The 18433-nt window shown below is 42.1% G+C and overlaps 1 protein-coding gene across 1 annotated transcript in view; it reads right to left on the bottom strand.

Annotated features, from left to right (window-relative positions):
• Positions 1-16287: 16287 nt before the first annotated feature.
• The window catches only part of LOC138952554 (uncharacterized), a 35811-nt gene continuing 33665 nt past the window's right edge, over positions 16288-18433 (bottom strand). The window contains exon 4 of the mRNA XM_070324245.1: positions 16288-16862. Coding sequence (XP_070180346.1) covers positions 16288-16862 — 575 coding nt within the window. The remainder of the gene's footprint in view (positions 16863-18433) is intronic.

Raw genomic sequence — 18433 nt, 5'->3', positions numbered from 1 at the left:
TCACTAGCCCTGTGCAGCGATTGCATGGTTCCTTCGCTGACGACCACCACCGCGGCCCGACAAACTTTTGCTATGTGTCGCTACTTTGGGATACTATTTTTTTTAACGTTGCAACATACTTTTATGGAGGATTTGAAAACTTTCACTATAACTTTTAAAGTAAAAGCACGTTACCTGGGCCTTGTGGGTTTTAAGGGATGAATTAACACATTATCGACCCTTTAAGAGGTCTACAGAGGCTGCTAATGGGAACCAGAGCTGGTAAGAACGCCGAAAGCCGCGTAAAACTATCACAGTGTCCATCCTAAATCATGATCGACGAAGGCGAGACCAAACCCCAGGAAGTAAAAGAAAACGGAGGAGAATGAGACACTGACGATAAAGCGGGGCGAAAGAACTAGGTGAAACAGCAATAGGGAAGAACACAGACACACAGACACAGACAGACAGACAGACAGAAAAACAGACACAGACAGACAGACACACACACACACACACACACACACACACACACACACACACACTTCCATTACTGATTTACTTGCTGTGTACAAATGAAAATGATTTCCTTTATTAGGATAGCTAGCCATTGCGAACAATACATAGACATTTTAGCACCGAGCTTTCCTCCATGAACAGGCTTAAACAATCTGAATCCGAGTCAAAATTACTGGCATATCGGATAATTATTCCTGCTCCAGTTCCCGTGGATTTTACGATCTGTCATCATTTCCGTTCATTGCAATCAAGTCACGTGATTTTATTACCTGCGCGCGCAACGCGTTTCTTGTCTATTGCGCGTTTAACGACCGTCACTTCCGGGACAGGGCAAGGAGCATTGGTTAGAACTGACGAGATCGCCGTGTTAATGTCTCGTTGTATTGTTGTGTGATTATCGTTTTTTTGTTGTTATTTGTCATCGTTTATTTTGTTTGTGAGCTAAATTACGTTGCTGAGGGTTGCCCTGCCCCACCGGTTAATATTGCACGTACTTTTGTGTGTGCGCGGGTATAATTATAGGCCTATGCATGTAGGCCTATCATTTTATAATGTGTGTGTGTGTGTGTGTGTGTGTGTGTGTGTGTGTGTGTGTGTGTGTGTGTGTGTGTGTGTGTGTGTGTGTGTGTGTGTGTGTGTGTGTGTGTGTGTGCATACTTTCATTGGTTGGGAATGACAGGCTCACAGTGTCATTGTCTCGTCGTGTTTTCGGGTGAGTATATCGTGTTTGTGTTTATCTATCATCACTACTGTCCTATGAGATAACTAACTTTGCTGTGAGGATGCCCTGCCTTGGGCAGATTTTAGTCGCCATAGCACAAAAACAGCACTGGAACGAATCTGTGCTCTTTATGTTTCTGAAATCGCTGTTTTGGCAGTGTAATAAATATTAAAACAACAGCCGTGTTCCCAACCAGATTAAAAGTAAATGTTCTCATGTTTGCATGCCCTTTTCCCCAAGATTGATATTTGGGGTTGTAAATTGTAATCACGCTTTATTTTTTGTTGTATTTAACATTATATTTCAAAGGTTTTTGAAATTGTGCTGTATAAATGTTTTCGTGTGTGTGTGTGTGTGTGTGTGTATGTGTGTGTTTTAACCCTTATCTGTGTTTATTCTTGGTAACTGTGAACGGGTAAACGTCCGGACGGATCTACGGTGATTGACATGATGTTCCACAAGGGGAGCATTACATTTTAAAATGCATGCAGCACTTGCTGCCAGCCGACCGGCCGGTATTTAAACAGAAATCGAACATCAGGTGTCTTCTCAGTCTACGAGATAGTGCTTTTTTGTCCGAAATCTCCCTGGCAAGTTCTCAAGAAGCAATTTGAATCGACCGGAGTAAATGACCTTTTCGACTGTCGTCTGCGTGCTTGGACGATGAACTGTTGGTGTCCGTCCTAATTGGTGTCTTGCCTCGAGGCGCCCTCTGGTGGTCCCGACAAGCACCATTGATTTGTTGGTGTAAGCTACCGAGACTGGGAGCAAGGGGAGAAACTACTGCTGGCAGCTGCTAGCTTCTCCCCCTTGGTTGTTTGCGCCACATAGCTGAGATTATGAGAGAGAGAGAGACTTTGAAAGAAAGGAAGAAAGTAAAAGGAAGAAAATAAAGTGAAGCAATGGAAGACAGAAAAAGAAAGAAAGAAAGAGAGACAGAAAGAGAAACACATGCACACAGAAGGAAAGATGGAGGGAGAACAAACAACAGGGCCGGACCCAGGGGGGGGGGGGGGTTCCAGGGGTTCCGGAACCCCACCCCTGGAAAAAGCATGTACCTTGCTTTGACTTTTACTAGTTTTAGCACCAAAACAATGCTGCTCTTAACCCTCAAAACAAGGCCCAGAATGCACCAGATTGCACAGATTTTAACCGTTTTTCAAAAATTTTCCGGGGGAGCATGCCCCCGGACCCCCCTAGTTCGCGCGCCTGCTTTGCAGGCGCGCGCTTGTGGCTTCGCCACTTCGCTGATTTGCCCCCCAAAAAAAGGAGGAACCCCCCCCCCCCCTTACAACTCATTTGGTCCGGCCCTGAACAAGCAAGCAATTAACTCTCTTCCCTTCTCTGTCAGACACTGCACCTCTCTCAGCTCTTCTAAACAACAGTTGAAAACGTTCTTTTTCACAGAATATTACACCAACCTGGCCTAATGTCTTCTTCATTCCATTTTTGCACATACTCCTCTCCCATAAAGTTGTTATGATTGTTGAGAGTGTTAGCTGTGTATGTTTGTATATATATATAGTGTGTATTGCATATATGATTATTGTGTGAACAGTACATGTGGTGATTTGTGTCTGTATTTGTTTTATGTAGGTTGTACTTTTAATTGTTCTATTCTGTATATATGTTCCTTTGTAAAGGGCCTAGAGCCATAGGTTAGGCACTTAACTTGAAAATGTCCAGTTATTATTATTATTATAAGCAAGACTCAGAAAGACTGGAATATTAATTCGTCAGGACAAAACACAGGATAGGCCTAGACAATAATTAAGCGATGTACTGGTTGACAGAATCTTACTTTACAAGGACTAAATGTCCCAGTCTGCCCCCGATTCAGTCCTTCCTGTAAGGAAACGCCAGAAAAAGGGATCAAGTCTCATTTTGTTCCGTGCACTGATAGCGACTTCGTAACAATAAAAGAGAGATAGGAAACTTCCTCTTCTGCATTCATGGGCTGCAACCGATCCGACGTACACTCGTGATTTTGCACGAGTTGGTTTTTACGTGTATGACCGTTTTTGCCCCCGTCCGTTTTTTGGGGATGTATGCTCGGTATTTTTGTGTTTCTATAAGCCACCCAACTATGGCATGGAACAAATGATCTTTTTCGTGCATACACAGTCTTGTGTTTCCATGTACTCACGAGGATGGGGGGGGGGGGAGGGAGGATGGGGGGGGGGGGGGGGGGGGAGGAGGGAGGATGGGGGGGGGGGGGAGGAGGGAGGATGGGGGGGGGGGAGGGTAAGGCACTGGTAGGTCTGCACATGAGTTGGACTGGGAGATCGGAAAAATCGCCACCCTTACTCAACTACGCAGATGCAGTTGGGATTCGAATACTCCACCTTGCACATGGAAGGCCGACGTCTTATCCACTCGTCGAGAGGATAGTTATTTTGGTATTTTTGTTGCACAAATTTAGCTTGAAACCAACCCACCATTTTGAACTCAAAGCCATGACGTTCCCTACACAAGGCTTTGATAACGAACGGATAAGGGGCGTAACTCCTTAGTCATATTACAGTTGAAAATTCAAAGCGGGTCGGCTTCACTCAATTTCTTGGCATCAGAGGCTTGACATAAATTAGGAAAACAAATGGTTGGACCCATCATGGACCAACTAAAACGCTGTAGGGCAGAATTAATATTTTGATGGTATTTTTGAACGTTCTCAGCGTCACTGTAGGAAGTGGCGTTCTCAGCGTGCAGAAAGTGAGCGTCAAGTCCCTTTGTATCAACAACGAAAATCTTTGCATCTTTGAATGAATCGAAACGCACGAGTGGTAAGTCTCGTGCGTTTCGATTCATTCAAAGATGCAAAGATTTTCGTTGTTGATACAAAGGGACTTGACGCTCACTTTCTGCACGCTGAGAACGCCACTTCCTACAGTGACGCTGAGAACGTTCAAAAATACCATCAAAATATTAATTCTGCCCTACAGCGTTTTAGTTGGTCCATGATGGGTCCAACCATTTGTTTTCCTAATTTATGTCAAGCCTCTGATGCCAAGAAATTGAGTGAAGCCGACCCGCTTTGAATTTTCAACTGTAATATGACTAAGGAGTTACGCCCCTTATCCGTTCGTTATCAAAGCCTTGTGTAGGGAACGTCATGGCTTTGAGTTCAAAATGCCAACCCACCACATCATCTCTCTTTCTCTCCGTGTGTGTGTGCACGGCTGTGTGTGTCTTTCCTGACAATTCCAATGCAGAGGAATGTGTTTAGAGCTAGTTTAGTTTCAGTTGCATATTCACGTCGTTATAGATGCTTGTTTGAATAGATCATTGAATGCCACCATTCCATAAATCACCAAAGAAAGCTCTATTCAAGCAACACAGAGTTAAAGTTACGTGTTTGATTCAAGTCAGCAGCAGAGGGAGCCAATGTATTCAAACCTGTAACATTCTCTAGAATTACATGAACCAGAAGGAGCAAAACTAACAATTACAAGAAAGAAACAAGTCGCGTAAGGCGAAAATACAATATTTAGTCAAGTAGCTGTCGAACTCACAGAATGAAACTGAACGCAATGCCATTTTACTCGTAGCATCGTCAGGCCACCGCTCATGGCAAAGGCAGTGAAATTGACAAGAAGAGCGGGGTAGTAGTTGCGCTAAGAAGGATAGCACGCTTTTCTGTACCTCTCTTTGTTTTAACTTTCTGAGCGTGTTTTTAATCCAAACATATCATATGTATATGTTTTTGGAATCAGGAACCGACAAGGAATAAGATGAAAGTGTTTTTTAAATTGATTTGGACAATTTAATTTTGATAATAATTTTTATATATTTAATTTTCAGAGCTTGTTTTTAATCCAAATATAACATATTTATATGTTTTTGGAATCAGCAAATGATGGAGAATAAGATAAACGTAAATTTGGATCGTTTTATAAATTTTTATTTTATTTTTACAATTTTCCGATTTTTAATGACCAAAGTCATTAATTAATTTTTAAGCCACCAAGCTGAAATGCAATACCGAACCCCGGGCTTCGTCGAAGATTACTTGACCAAAATTTGAACCAATTTGGTTGAAAAATGAGGGCGTGACAGTGCCGCCTCAACTTTCACGAAAAGCCGGATATGACGTCATCAAAGACATTTATCAAAAAAATGAAAAAAACATATGGGGATTTCATACCCAGGAACTCTCATGTCAAATTTCATAAAGATCGGTCCAGTAGTTTACTCTGAATCGCTCTACACACACACACACACACACACACTAAAACACACACACACACACACACACACACGCACGCACACACGCACACACGCACGCACATACACCACGACCCTCGTTTCGATTCCCCCTCGATGTTAAAATATTCAGTCAAAACTTGACTAAATATAAAAATACACCACAAAGCAAGTGAACGACTCTGCTTCCAGAAAAAAATCTAGTAATTAGACGCTGACACGGGCTCAAATCAATGTCCCCGAAGGGCCGCAACTAATCTGCATGTTGAAGCCACAGTGGATGAGCCTAATCTCCCTTGAGCTGGTCCCAGAAAGAAAAGGATCACGGGAAGGCAGAAGTATTGGCGGTTCCATCAGAAAAAAAGTACGGAGCTGGCAATGGCGATTTTCCAAAATTGGAAACAGTTTGCTTTATTTTGCCGGAGAGTCAGTGGGAGGCAGGGTGGAGGTGCACGAGAAGGTTACCAACCGGGTGGGAGGCAGCCGCGGTTTTGTATTGGTTGGAATTGAGATATGTTGTGATTTCAACGTATCAGACCTCGCGGTTTGTTCTCACCCGTTTGGGTTTCACCCACTTTCGCTTCGTGTACCATTCTTCGGGCATGACGATGGCCTGCCTGGGCGCTTCCACTATTCATAACAGTTAGTTTCGCCTCCGTGGGTTTCAGGCTTGCAGACGGAATAACTCACGCTAGGCTGATCTGGCCTCCAGCTTTTCATTGTTCGCAGCTCATTCGTCACTGCCTGAGAGTCTTACACTGAGGGATTTACTCTTTGGTTTAATATTGCTCTCGTGATTCAGAGTCATTTTCGATCGAACGCACATCTCTTCTTTGCTGAGCATTCTGATCTAGCGGAGAGCGCAGACTAGAACCACGACTGATTTTGAATTCGGCCTCGATGAAACGACTGTTAATCACAATCTTGAAATCATCATGAGAATCAATCACAAGGATACGGATGACTTTTTTTTTTAGTCTATTCCTTGAGGTGGAGCTTCTGGGTCACTCTTAATTTAATCATTGTCAAGGTAACTTCGCTTTCTTCTTAATTTTTTTTAGCGGCTGCAATACTCGCAACACCACCACCTCCACCGCCACCACTACTCAGCCATTTTACACACACACACACACACACACGCACACGAACACAAATATCGTACTTCAATTTCAAGAATTTATTTTTTCTTTCAAGTTGAGAAAAAGGGTACAGTTGAAGAGCAAAACCACACAGAATAATAATATCACATTTGTGTAAGAAGTAGAAGAAACATGTGGAAACTGGAAGAAATATTTGCACACAGAGGTAGACACCACACAACCAACACCAAAATAAAAACACTGCAAAATAAATACGACATAAGAATATTTGGTCAAGGGTCCACTTATATTGCAACGGCATCACACAGTGAGAAGAAAAATACTGTAATATTTAAGTTTCATGTAAGAATGAAAGCATCATTCAACCTGAAAATATAATGTATAAAATGGATGTTTTACATGACAAAGAAAGCGTCATTGAACATGGAAATGAAGAGATCCAGTAAAACGGCTTTGGTAGTGTGGCAACGTCACTTTTGGTTCTTTGAAGCCTTGTGCAATATAATGATGTAACATCTTTCCAGTCGAAGCTGCAGGGTTTAGGTTGGACGCGTAGGCGGGTCGGGCTGGGTGTCGGGGGGAGGAGGGAGGGCGTAGGAAGAGCGGAAGGGGGAGATGGGAAGGGGGGGGGGGGGGGGGGGGGGGTAGTAAAAACTCTAGATTTTAAAGTTTGATTTGACAAGCACTTTAACTGATCCAAGAGGAAAAAAGATTTTGCAGTAATTCTTGTAGACACATGCAACAGTATATCAGTGTATTAACTCAATTTCTGAAAGATTGAAAAAGAAAGAGAAAAAGAAAAAATCAGCTCTCAAGGATCCTTATCAGATTCTGCAGTGATGACCCGTAAGGGTTAACACGTGATAGTAGAAGACTTGAAAAGCCTAATCATATAGTGACTAGCACGCACTGGATCTGTCACGAATGTTGACTTCTTCTCGACTAAAAAAAACCCAATTTCTCTCTCCCGCTTTAGCCGATAGCAGAATGGATAATAATCGCCATGAGTCTGTGTTGATGGCAAAGGACAACGCGCTATAGGGGGCTGGGCATCGGTGTCAGTAATTACGAATCGCCTCAGAAGGAAAAATGTCACACCACAAGGGTTTGTGCAGAGAGAGAGAGAGAGAGAGAGAGAGAGAGAGAGAGAGAGAGAGAGAGAGAGAGAGAGAGAGAGACAGAGAGAGACAGAGAGAGAGACAGAGACAGAGAGAGAGAGAGAGAGAGAGAGAGAGAGAGAGCAATTTTATCCCTCAGGGTTAAACATTCTCACGCACACCAACCAACAACTGGGAAAAAACAGGACAAAAAGAGACTTTTTCTTGCCCTCTGTGCAGGAAGCAAGGTCGTCACATAACAAACCACGGTTTTCTTAACCTTTGTGACAAAAAAACTAAACAAGCAAACAAAGAAGGGTTTATTGCCCCCCCCCCCCCAAAATAAAAAAAATAAAAAAAAAAACAACCCCCCACACACAAAAACAACAACAGCAAACGATTGAAGGTTAATAGTTTTGCGCAAAGGGGGAAAATCACAGACTTGAAGCACAGGGCGGAACACACACACACAAATATTAGACCGAATACTTGTAAGCTAAATATATAGACGTTTTGTTTTCACACAATAACGACCGTATTATTGGCGTACGTAGCACCTTATGAAATATTAAACTGAATATTACGTGATAACTTATATATCAAACAGTAAGGGTAAGAAGAAAATGCATTGAGTCCATTTATATTGTCGTAAACTATGCATTTTTCAGGGTGTTATCAATGTCATATCAGCTGACACAATGTCTGTTTACAGACATGTGATGGAAACTTTGGTCCAGTGCTGACATGAGGAATTATCATACACAAAAACACACAAGTAAGACAATCACATTATGAACATTGAGCAACATTACAACAAAGTGCCCAATTGTGTCTATTTTACTTTCACTTTCCGTCTGAAACACCTTCTTTTTCAGTGGTTCCCACCTCAAGAATGACTGAAAAACTAAATTCCATGATATATACAACTATATAAGGGTACTTGTTATACTATTAAATGCAAAAATCCAAGTCTGATGAAGTGTATCTGCAAAAACTAAAATGATTTTGTGCAAAACGTTTTATTTGTATTAACAGAGGAAATCAAGGCGCCGGCAAGGAAAACTGTTTCTAAGAAAAAGGAGATAATATTTTTTAAATAATAAACTTGAAAATGCGCTCGCAACAGGAAGTCACATTTAAAGAAGAGAGACTGAAATGCATCTTTCTTTTTAACACATCCTACTCTCCCGCCTTTCAGAGAAATGATACACACTACACTGAAAAGTATTAGATTTTATACGAAGGCCCGACAGACAGAGATGCAAATGGAAATAGTCTATCAAGTAAAGCAAACAGTTCTGATCATCGAAACATTTAGAAAGATACATGTATCAGAGGAAGGAAACTGCTGAAAGTCAGAAGAAATGAAAAAATATACACAGACATAAAAAAATTTTTATATGAAAATGCACAAAGAAAAGATGAACGGAACATTTTAAAATCTACCTTTCCCACGTTAATTAACGAGAAGAACATCAATTGATCATTTTCTCAGCCGTTAGGTCGTAGTTCCTAAGTGCTAATATAGCAAATATAGCTGTTTAAAACAGTAAAACCAACGCTCTCGCAAGCGAAAACCATGTGCAGAAAATAGATGCACGCTTACATTTTGTCATGGGAATTGATTTTGAATAGCTTATATTTGTTTAAATCCTGGGTACCTGAGGACAGTAAAAGGGAAATAATGCAAGCACAAACACGCACTGTGCATTGTACACAGCAACCGGAAATACGTCATAAAGAGGAACAAGATGGATGGTGGAAGCATTATGGGTACAGGGCATGACATGAGTGTAAGACACAGTGAGAAACAACAACAGACAAACAAATAAAGTCCGCTATATATTTTTGAACACGTAGATTTCAATTTGCATCACAGATAACTTGTATGTTGTTGTTGCTCTCTTCTTTCTATAGCAGGCATGCCAGCACACCAAAGTGCACGCCTCCCCTACCCCTACCCCCCCCCCCCCCTTCAACCCTGCGGCTTTAGGTTCAACAGCTTAGTAAGCCTTTTACAGACTGTTCACAATCTTTAGGGGCTCCGCTCACCTATGTAACTTCAGCAGGACCGACGACGCACTGCAGACTATCCCAGCCCGTTACACGTTGCATGAAAGGAAAACAGGCCAAGTACTCGTCATAATCCCTATCGCGACATAAATAATAGGCCGTGCGTCGTCTGTGCTGCTGAAACTGCACAGGTATATTCTGTCCATTAGCATAAAGGAGGACAAGAAAATCGACGTTTTATTAGTGTGCACTCTTTGCCTGTCGCGCAAACTAGTACAACCATTAAAATAGACTATTTACAATATCATGAAAACACGAACGCACACGAACATAACAGTGCATACACACATTGAATCATAGCCGCGACAAGTAAAGGAAAAGATGTTCTTTGGATGTGGAAGATTTTCGTTCTCAGGGAACGGAAAACTAAACAGTCATGCTAAAATTTGATCATTGCAAAATCTTGATTGCTCAGATCATTGGTCAGGCATTGGTTTGAGGGTAGCCGCAACTACAAAAATACAAATAGAATAATGATTTCCTCAACAAAAGGAGAAGTAAACCTTTGAAAAACCAGTAATTTAGACATCCGTGTCATAACATTCATTTTCCGGTATAGTTTAGCATTTTGAAAGCTCGAATGAGGGCAATTTTAATAAACATAACGAATTCCTTTAAAATAAATTAATTTAACTCGAAAAGTTGATTCCTTCTAACAAAGAAGACCCGTTAGAATTGTGCAAGCCGGCCAACCATGGAAAAAAAATACAGCACTCATATTTTCTCTTCGTATGCGAAGTTTCATTTGTTGGTAGCTGGAGGGGATAAAAAGATGAGAAATCTGAAATAAATAATGTGATAAAGGAAACTTAATATTTTCACTTGGGAGCATAGTTGTTCTGTGATCAAAAAAGAATATCATGCAGTGATTTGTCTTCACATAATCTGTCGAAAAAGACATGAACAAAAGCATTATTTAACAGGTATCTATCTGCAACAATTGCTCCCTTCGTAATACGATGCAATATATAGATGTTTTGGTCAAATTTAGAAGAAAAAACAACAACCTACATTCCAGATAAAAACAAACAAAACAAAACAAAAACATTTACGACAGACAATATTTGCGAAACATATAGATCTAATACACACAATCAAGAAAATTTACATGTAGAAGAATTCGGACGAAAGTAACATTTAGAATAAAGAGCTGCTTTCTTTCCAGTACAGTGGACCCCCCCCCCCCCCCCTCCAAAATCCCTCACAATTCTGAGAAAATCGTGTCTTGAAAAAAGGGTCCTTGAAAATTGAGGGAAATTTACAAACGTTATGAACACCACAAAAAAAAAAAAAAAAAAAAAGCAAGGTTTTAAAAGCGTGGAGTCTGAAATCGAGGAGGGGGGTAGGGGTGGGGGTGGGGGTGGGGGTGTAGGTTGGAGTCTTAAACGTGGGTTCCACTGTACCTTGTTCTGAACTGTTCTGAACACCTCGCACATCGAGGCTCAACCTCCTCAAGAAAAACAAAACAACAACAACAACACCACCTGAACATATGAGATCCGAATCAAGATGTTAATAAACATGACACCGTCACACATTGCATTGCAAAGTATCAGTCGTTCATTTAGAATGCAAGATATTTATTGATTTTTATTTACTGACCGCGACAAAGGGTGTGGATGTGCGTGAAAGTCCTGTTTCTTTGAGACAAAGTTTGTTTTATTTCACAACCACATGCATATTTTTAACAAAACATGTCAAAATGTTATCTTGTCAAACTGTTGCAGATGAGAAAAATGGCGATTGTGCATCCCTTGTGACAATGGCAAACATACAAGCAACAAACAGCGAAAAGGAAAAGTTGAAGACAAAAATAACACTAGTTGACAGCAACAAAATTAATAAACATGGACAAAAATATTCATTCGGAGGAAAGACCAACAGATGGGAACGGGAGACAGGAATCTGGAAAGAACAGAACGACATGCAAATCACAACTAAATATTAAAACAAGTCGCGTAAGGCGAAATTACTACATTTAGTCAAGCTGTGGAACTCACAGAATGAAATTGAACGTAGTCCGCCGCTAGTGCAAAAGGCAGTGAAAGTGACGAGCCTGTTTGGCGCGGTAGCGGTTGCGCTGTGCTTCATAGCACGCTTTACTGTACCTCTCTTCGTTTTAACTTTCTGAGCGTGTTTTTAATCCAAACATATCATATCTATATGTTTTTGGAATCAGGAACCGACAAGGAATAAGATGAAATTGTTTTTAAATTGATTTCAAAAATTTAATTTTGATCATAATTTTTAATTTTTTTTAATTTTCAGAGCTTGTTTTTAATCCAAATATAACATATTTATATGTTTTTGGAATCAGAAAATGATGAAAAATAAGATGAACGTAAATTTGGATCGTTTCATAAAAAATCCTTTTTTTTTTACAATTTTCAGATTTTTAATGACCAAAGTCATCAATTAATTTTTAAGCCACCAAGCTGAAATGCAATACCGAAGTTCGGCCTTCGTCGAAGATTGCTTGGCCAAAATTTCAATCAATTTGATTGAAAAATGAGGGTGTGACAGTGCCGCCTCAACTTTTACAAAAAGCCGGATATGACGTCATCAAAGACATTTATCGAAAAAAAGAAGAAAACGTCCAGGGATATCATACCCAGGAACTCTCATGTCAAATTTCATAAAGATCGGTCCAGTAGTTTACTCTGAATCGCTCTACACACACACACGCACGCACGCACACACACATACACACACACACACACACACACACACACACACACACACACACACACACACACACACACGCACGCACGCACACACATACGCACATACACCACGACCCTCGTTTCGATTCCCCCTCGATGTTAAAATATTTAGTCAAAACTTGACTAAATATAAAAAGTATGCTACATCAAAGGATCTAGGAACAAGGAAAACAAATCCACAAACCAGGACAGAAAAAAAGGGAAACGCACAGATCAAAATGAGATCGCAAATGTGATGGTAACCTTAGCAATTATTTTTATAATTATTAACACAACACCAAACCGACATTTGTCCGGAATCTAGTCCTCAGAGTGCATGCAGCAATCGCCAACGACTCAAACATGTAGGCCTAAAATCGTGAATGGCAGAACTTGGCAATTGGAAATTTTAAAAAAAAGTTAAGAAACACTGTGCATGGATATTGAACCCCTGCTTGTTCCCGAAACCATGGGAGGGGAGGTGAACGAGAACGTGGCTTAATGGGTGGGACCCAAGTACTGTTACGGATTGGCTGAAATTTCAGCTGTGCACAGATAAGCATTCACATACCGGTTTCATATCGATTTATCGTATACCGTAATTTTAGCATGAGATTCTGAGTAGGTAGTTTTCCATTAATTCAATGTAGCCATACAAAGCACCAGACTGCTTGCTTCATGTTTCTTTGCTTTTTACATTAATTTTAGTCAAGTTTTGACTAAATGTTTTAACATAGAGGGGGGAATCGAAACGAGGGTCGTGGTGTATGTGTGTGTGTGTGTGTGTGTGTGTGTGTGTGTGTGTGTGTGTGTGTGTGTGTGTAGAGCGATTCAGAGTAAACTACTGGACCGATCTTTATGAAATTTTTCATGAGAGTTCCTGGGTATGATATCCCCAGACGTTTTTTTCATTTTTTCGATAAATGTCTTTGATGACGTCATATCCGGCATTTTGTAAAAGTTGAGGCGGCACTGTCACACCCTCATTTTTCACTTAAATTGATTGAAATTTTGGCCAAGCAATCTTCGACAAAGGCCGGACTTTGGTATTGCATTTCAGGTTGGAGGCTCAAAATGTAATTAATGACTTTGGTAATTAAAAATCTGAAAATTGTAATTAAAATTATTTTGTTATAAAACGATCCAAAATTAAATTCCGAAATCGATTTAAAAACAATTTCATCTTATTTATTGTCCGTTCCTGATTCCAAAAACATATAGATATGATATGTTTGGATTAAAACACGTTCAGACTCAGAGAGTTAAAAAGAATAGAGATATAGAAAAGCGTGCTATCCTCCTCAGCGCTACCGCTACCGCGCTTTTCTGGATTGTTAATTTCACTGCCTTTGCCACCAGCGGTGGACAGACGATGCTACGAGTGTACGGTCTTGCAGAAAAAATGCAATGCGTTCAGTTTCATTCTGTGAGTTCGACTGAGCTTGACTAAATGTTGTATTTTCGCCTTACGCGACTTGTTGTTTCTTGAAAAAATGAGGCGGTCCATATGTTCTGCTTTTATCTATCAAAATGTCCCCGGCAGTGGAGAATACGCGCTTAAATGGGATTATGGGACACTCGTAGCCATAATGTATTCGCGTGTTTCCATTGATCGCTACAGAAAAGCAGGAAGAATACCGGTTCCAACCGGTACGAAGAACGTGAACCGGTATTTTTTTCTTCAACCCCGTGTCATCTGTTTTTTGGTACACTGCTGCAGCTAAACTCAATTTCAAACAATCCCAGCCAGCGTTTGGTTCCCACACCGTTGGACACTTTCTCGCCGATACCACCCCAGACCGCTCGCTTGCTATACACACTCGCACACTTCACATCTCTCGTGTAACGACTCAACCCGGCTAGACCTCCGCTACAGAGAATTCATCTTTGGCACATTAATTGCAGGCGAGGCGCCCAACGGACCGATAACCGTGATCGATCTGGGATTGGTTACCTCCCGATTTCCATAACAATCCGCAGGTTTATGAGCACTGAGATTTAGGCATAAGCACACAGACTCAGACGCTGTGACCCATAGTATTTTAGCGAACTGGTTGACATTGCGGGTAGAGTGTTGTCGCACGGTAGTCACAATATTGGCGCTGCAAACCAGAGAGAGGCGGTTTAGAGAAGACTTCTGCTGACGGCAAGGTCTGGCCTGGCCTGTAACAGCTGCACTTTCAGTATCCTGTGATGTGCAGTTATCCCACGCGCTTAAAAGAAACTTCTACTGACTTAAAGAAGATCTGCAAGGTTTGATCGTGCTTCAAGCAGCTGCGCTTTTAACCCCCTTTGATCTAAAGTTATCCCACGCGTATGGCGTTTAACCTTGGAGGCAATGACTCGAGGTATAGAGTCTGCAGTGTTTAGCATAACGTTCACATTATAAGGAGCACTCTGCTTGTACACGTAGACGTAGAGCTTGGGTGTGAGTGTCAGAAGGATGATCATGCAGCTATGCACCGACTCATGCGATGAGTAGATAATTTATGAGCAGTTTTCTTGCAGATGTCTCAGGTAGAGCTTCAACGTGGAAGGGGCACTCTTCCCCATCCTTCCGGGCTGACAAGGGACAAAGATATCTCAACATTTAACCAGTTCAATGACCCCAATGATCAGGATCTCTTGATAGACGACTTACAGTCCTGACGTTTTAGTCAGGAATCTGGATAACAAAATGTTTCTGTATCCAGCTATTCAGTCTGGTCAACAAATCACACAGCCACGTTGTCTCTCTTCATCTGTGTGTCTCGGTTTTCCCTTATGTCCAACAGTTGCCATGATCGATGCAAACGACAACCTAGAAACACACATCACCGCAACGGTTTATATTCCAGGTGCCTCGTAATCGCAACCATCTTGGCCCAGATTTGCTTGAGATGGACGATTCACTGCCGTTCTGTCTGAAGATAACGAATATCACGTACGGCACCTTACTTCTATATTCGAATTCCCAGTGGATCCAGGAGCCACGGAGAGAGTTTCCCACAGACGTGAATCAAAAGGCAGGATAAATGGCATCTTTCCAAAGACAGAGTCTCTATGTCTGATACTGCTGCGATTTAGAGCTATACAATATAGCTGTTCTTAGCTATGATAAATCGCACTCTGCCCACCGTTGTTCGAACAGAACAACCAATCTCTGCTACATTGTTTTATGACTACGAATCGCAAGTGGGTTGAATGACACTTTGCCCATTCACTGAGTCAGACCAGATTTAGTCTTACCAGGACAGAAGGTAAATGTTAGGAGTGCAGCGTTCTTCGATTTTGCATGAAATCATACAATTGAAGCCCTTGTGTTTCACAATGTTAGGATTTCGATGCACATTGCCATTCTGTGTTTATCCAAACAAGGTGCCTGGTGATCACAAGAGATGTGTGAGATTTTCTGCGTTACTCTCCGGTTTCCAAGTTAGCCCATAATTATATGCTCCGCAAAGTCATAATCACCCAAAAGTGCATATTGGACGCGTAATTGTTTATCTATATCCACAGTCCATAGTACTCCCTGCTTTTCCGTAGGTGAAAATTGTGCAAATGGCAAATCGCAAATCTTGATGAAGATAGACCAGGTTTGTTATTTGGAAGCCATACCCACGGTCTTATGACCACAGTACTTAGCTGCAGAGCTCCCTGGTTTCTCTGTGACAGTGTCCAGAAAAAAAAGAGATCACAACAGAGCATACATAACACCTGGTCTCTCTTTCGTCAGATATGTGCCACGTAGTCTCACATCCAATGTCAGACCCACGACACATGGCGCTGCACTTCCTGATTTCCAAACACAACCAATAAATCAAAAGTCGCAGCGCCTCAAAAATACAAATCATAACGTACGATAAATCTATATATCACCCTCTACCCAAAATTCCCCTAATTTGTGAGATATATCAACGAGTCACAGCCACGGGGTCCCTGTTGTCTATGGGGTAGTGTGGAGGCTGGGCGCGACGAATCCGCCGCCGGGAACACATAGGGTACTCCAACATGGTGGCGGCGTGCGTGTCCTCGTCGTAGGGAATCGTCACCTCCACCCGCGGGATGCTGTCGGTGCTGACGGGTCTCTTCAGGGCAGGGGGAGACTTGAGGCCCCCGGGAAGGGCCGGGGTGGACACACAGCGAGCGATGACGGCGAAGGGACTGCCGGAGTTGGTGACGTTGAGCGTGTTGCTGTCGTGGTGCCCCGGCAGGATCTTCTTGATCTTCTTGCGCAAGGAGTGCGAGCGTTTGTGCACGGCGGGCTTGGGCCGCTCCTGCTGCCCCGCAAAGAGGTCCGGCAGGCTGTTAGCCCGTTCCAGGCCGGTGAGTTCACCACCGCCGCCAGCCAGGCGTGCTCGGTTTGAGCAGAAGCGCTTGGTGTTGGAGAACTTGGCAATGGCGTCGGCGCAGTCCTTGCGCCCGCAGTAGCGCGCCCACTCCTCGGCGCACAGCTTGCGTCCTGGGTCCCGCAGCTTGGGGTCTGCACCTGGAACATGGCAAAGACATTTGGTTTTATTGTGTTTTATCCTACATACGTGAGAGAGACACTCGTGAGATAATAATCGTTCAAATCACACGTGTGTATATCATGTAAATGAGGTCATGTCAAGCAAGTCTGGCAGGGACCTGTTTTTCCACTGCTTATGATGCCAAAGTCACCGAGACAAACGTCATTATAGAGAAGAAAAAAATTGCGCTCGCTAATTACCCTCGATGAATTTTTAGAACTAACACGTCACGCCACACTTTCAGAGTGACGTTTCTTTATTTTGACGTAATAGATTGCATGAGGCTTTAGAAGAGATCAAGGTTCCAAAACAAGGGTCTTCAAGTTAGCTGCCTCGACTGCAGGACATTTTCAGTAAAATACACGTAAGTACAGTATGTAGGATAAACAGAATACTACATGGCTTGCTGTTTCGTACCAGATTTACACTCGTTGCTTTTTCAAACAGTAAACAGCTCGCTTTCGCTCGCAGTTCAATATTTGAAAAAACAACTCGTGTAAATCTGGTACGACACAGCAAGCCATGTAGTATTCTCTATTTATTCACTTTTGCTGTCTACAATCGTTTCACACAAAAAACCCACCAATATCAAGCTAATTGCTGAATGACACGTTCTGAAAAAAATAATAAGCAGTACACATTTACGGTTACAACAAGGCGAAAAAGTGATAGCATCATCACATAGAGACATTTAGTGTGCCATTGGTAGTAATAGACGATGGTCGGAATTAACACTGACGAGTTGTATAGGTTGTGAAAGAGTGAATACTCTTCCTTTTATTGAGGTAAACTTTTCTACGTGACATTATAGGCCAGACACTATCAATCAATCAATCAATATGAGGCTTATATCGCGCGTATTCCGGGGGTACAGTTCTAAGCGCAGGGATTTTAATTTTAATTTTAATTTTTTTATTTTATGCAATTTATATCGCGCACATATTCAAGGCGCAGGGATTTATTTATGCCGTGTGAGATGGATTTTTTTTTTTACACAATACATCACGCATTCACATCGGCCAGCAGATCGCAGCCATTTCGGCGCATATCCTACTTTTCACGGCCTATTATTCCAAGTCACACGGGTATTTTGGTGGACATTTTTATCTATGCCTATACAATTTTGCCAGGAAAGACCCTTTTGTCAATCGTGGGATCTTTAACGTGCACACCCCAATGTAGTGTACACGAAGGGACCTCGGTTTTTCGTCTCATCCGAAAGACTAGCACTTGAACCTACCACCTAGGTTAGGAAAGGGGGGAGAAAATTGCTAACGCCCTGACCCAGGGTCGAACTCGCAACCTCTCGCTTCCGAGCGCAAGTGCGTTACCACTCGGCCACCCAGTCCTTACACTAGCAAGGGGTGTGTCGGAAACACGTGGACAAGGAGCACGTGTTAAATGATTGCGTCACTAAAAGCAGGAGTATTCACTCTTTGGCACAACCCATACAAAACCGACAGAGTTATTTCCGGAGTTCGCTTATTGGGTTTTACCTTTCAACCTTGAGGTCTACATTTACCGACTTGTGCACGTCTAAACTAACCCA

Source organism: Littorina saxatilis, linkage group LG2, assembly GCF_037325665.1.
Source record: "Littorina saxatilis isolate snail1 linkage group LG2, US_GU_Lsax_2.0, whole genome shotgun sequence".
Lineage (NCBI taxonomy): Eukaryota > Metazoa > Mollusca > Gastropoda > Littorinimorpha > Littorinidae > Littorina > Littorina saxatilis.
This window is presented reverse-complemented; position numbering and strand designations above follow the sequence as displayed.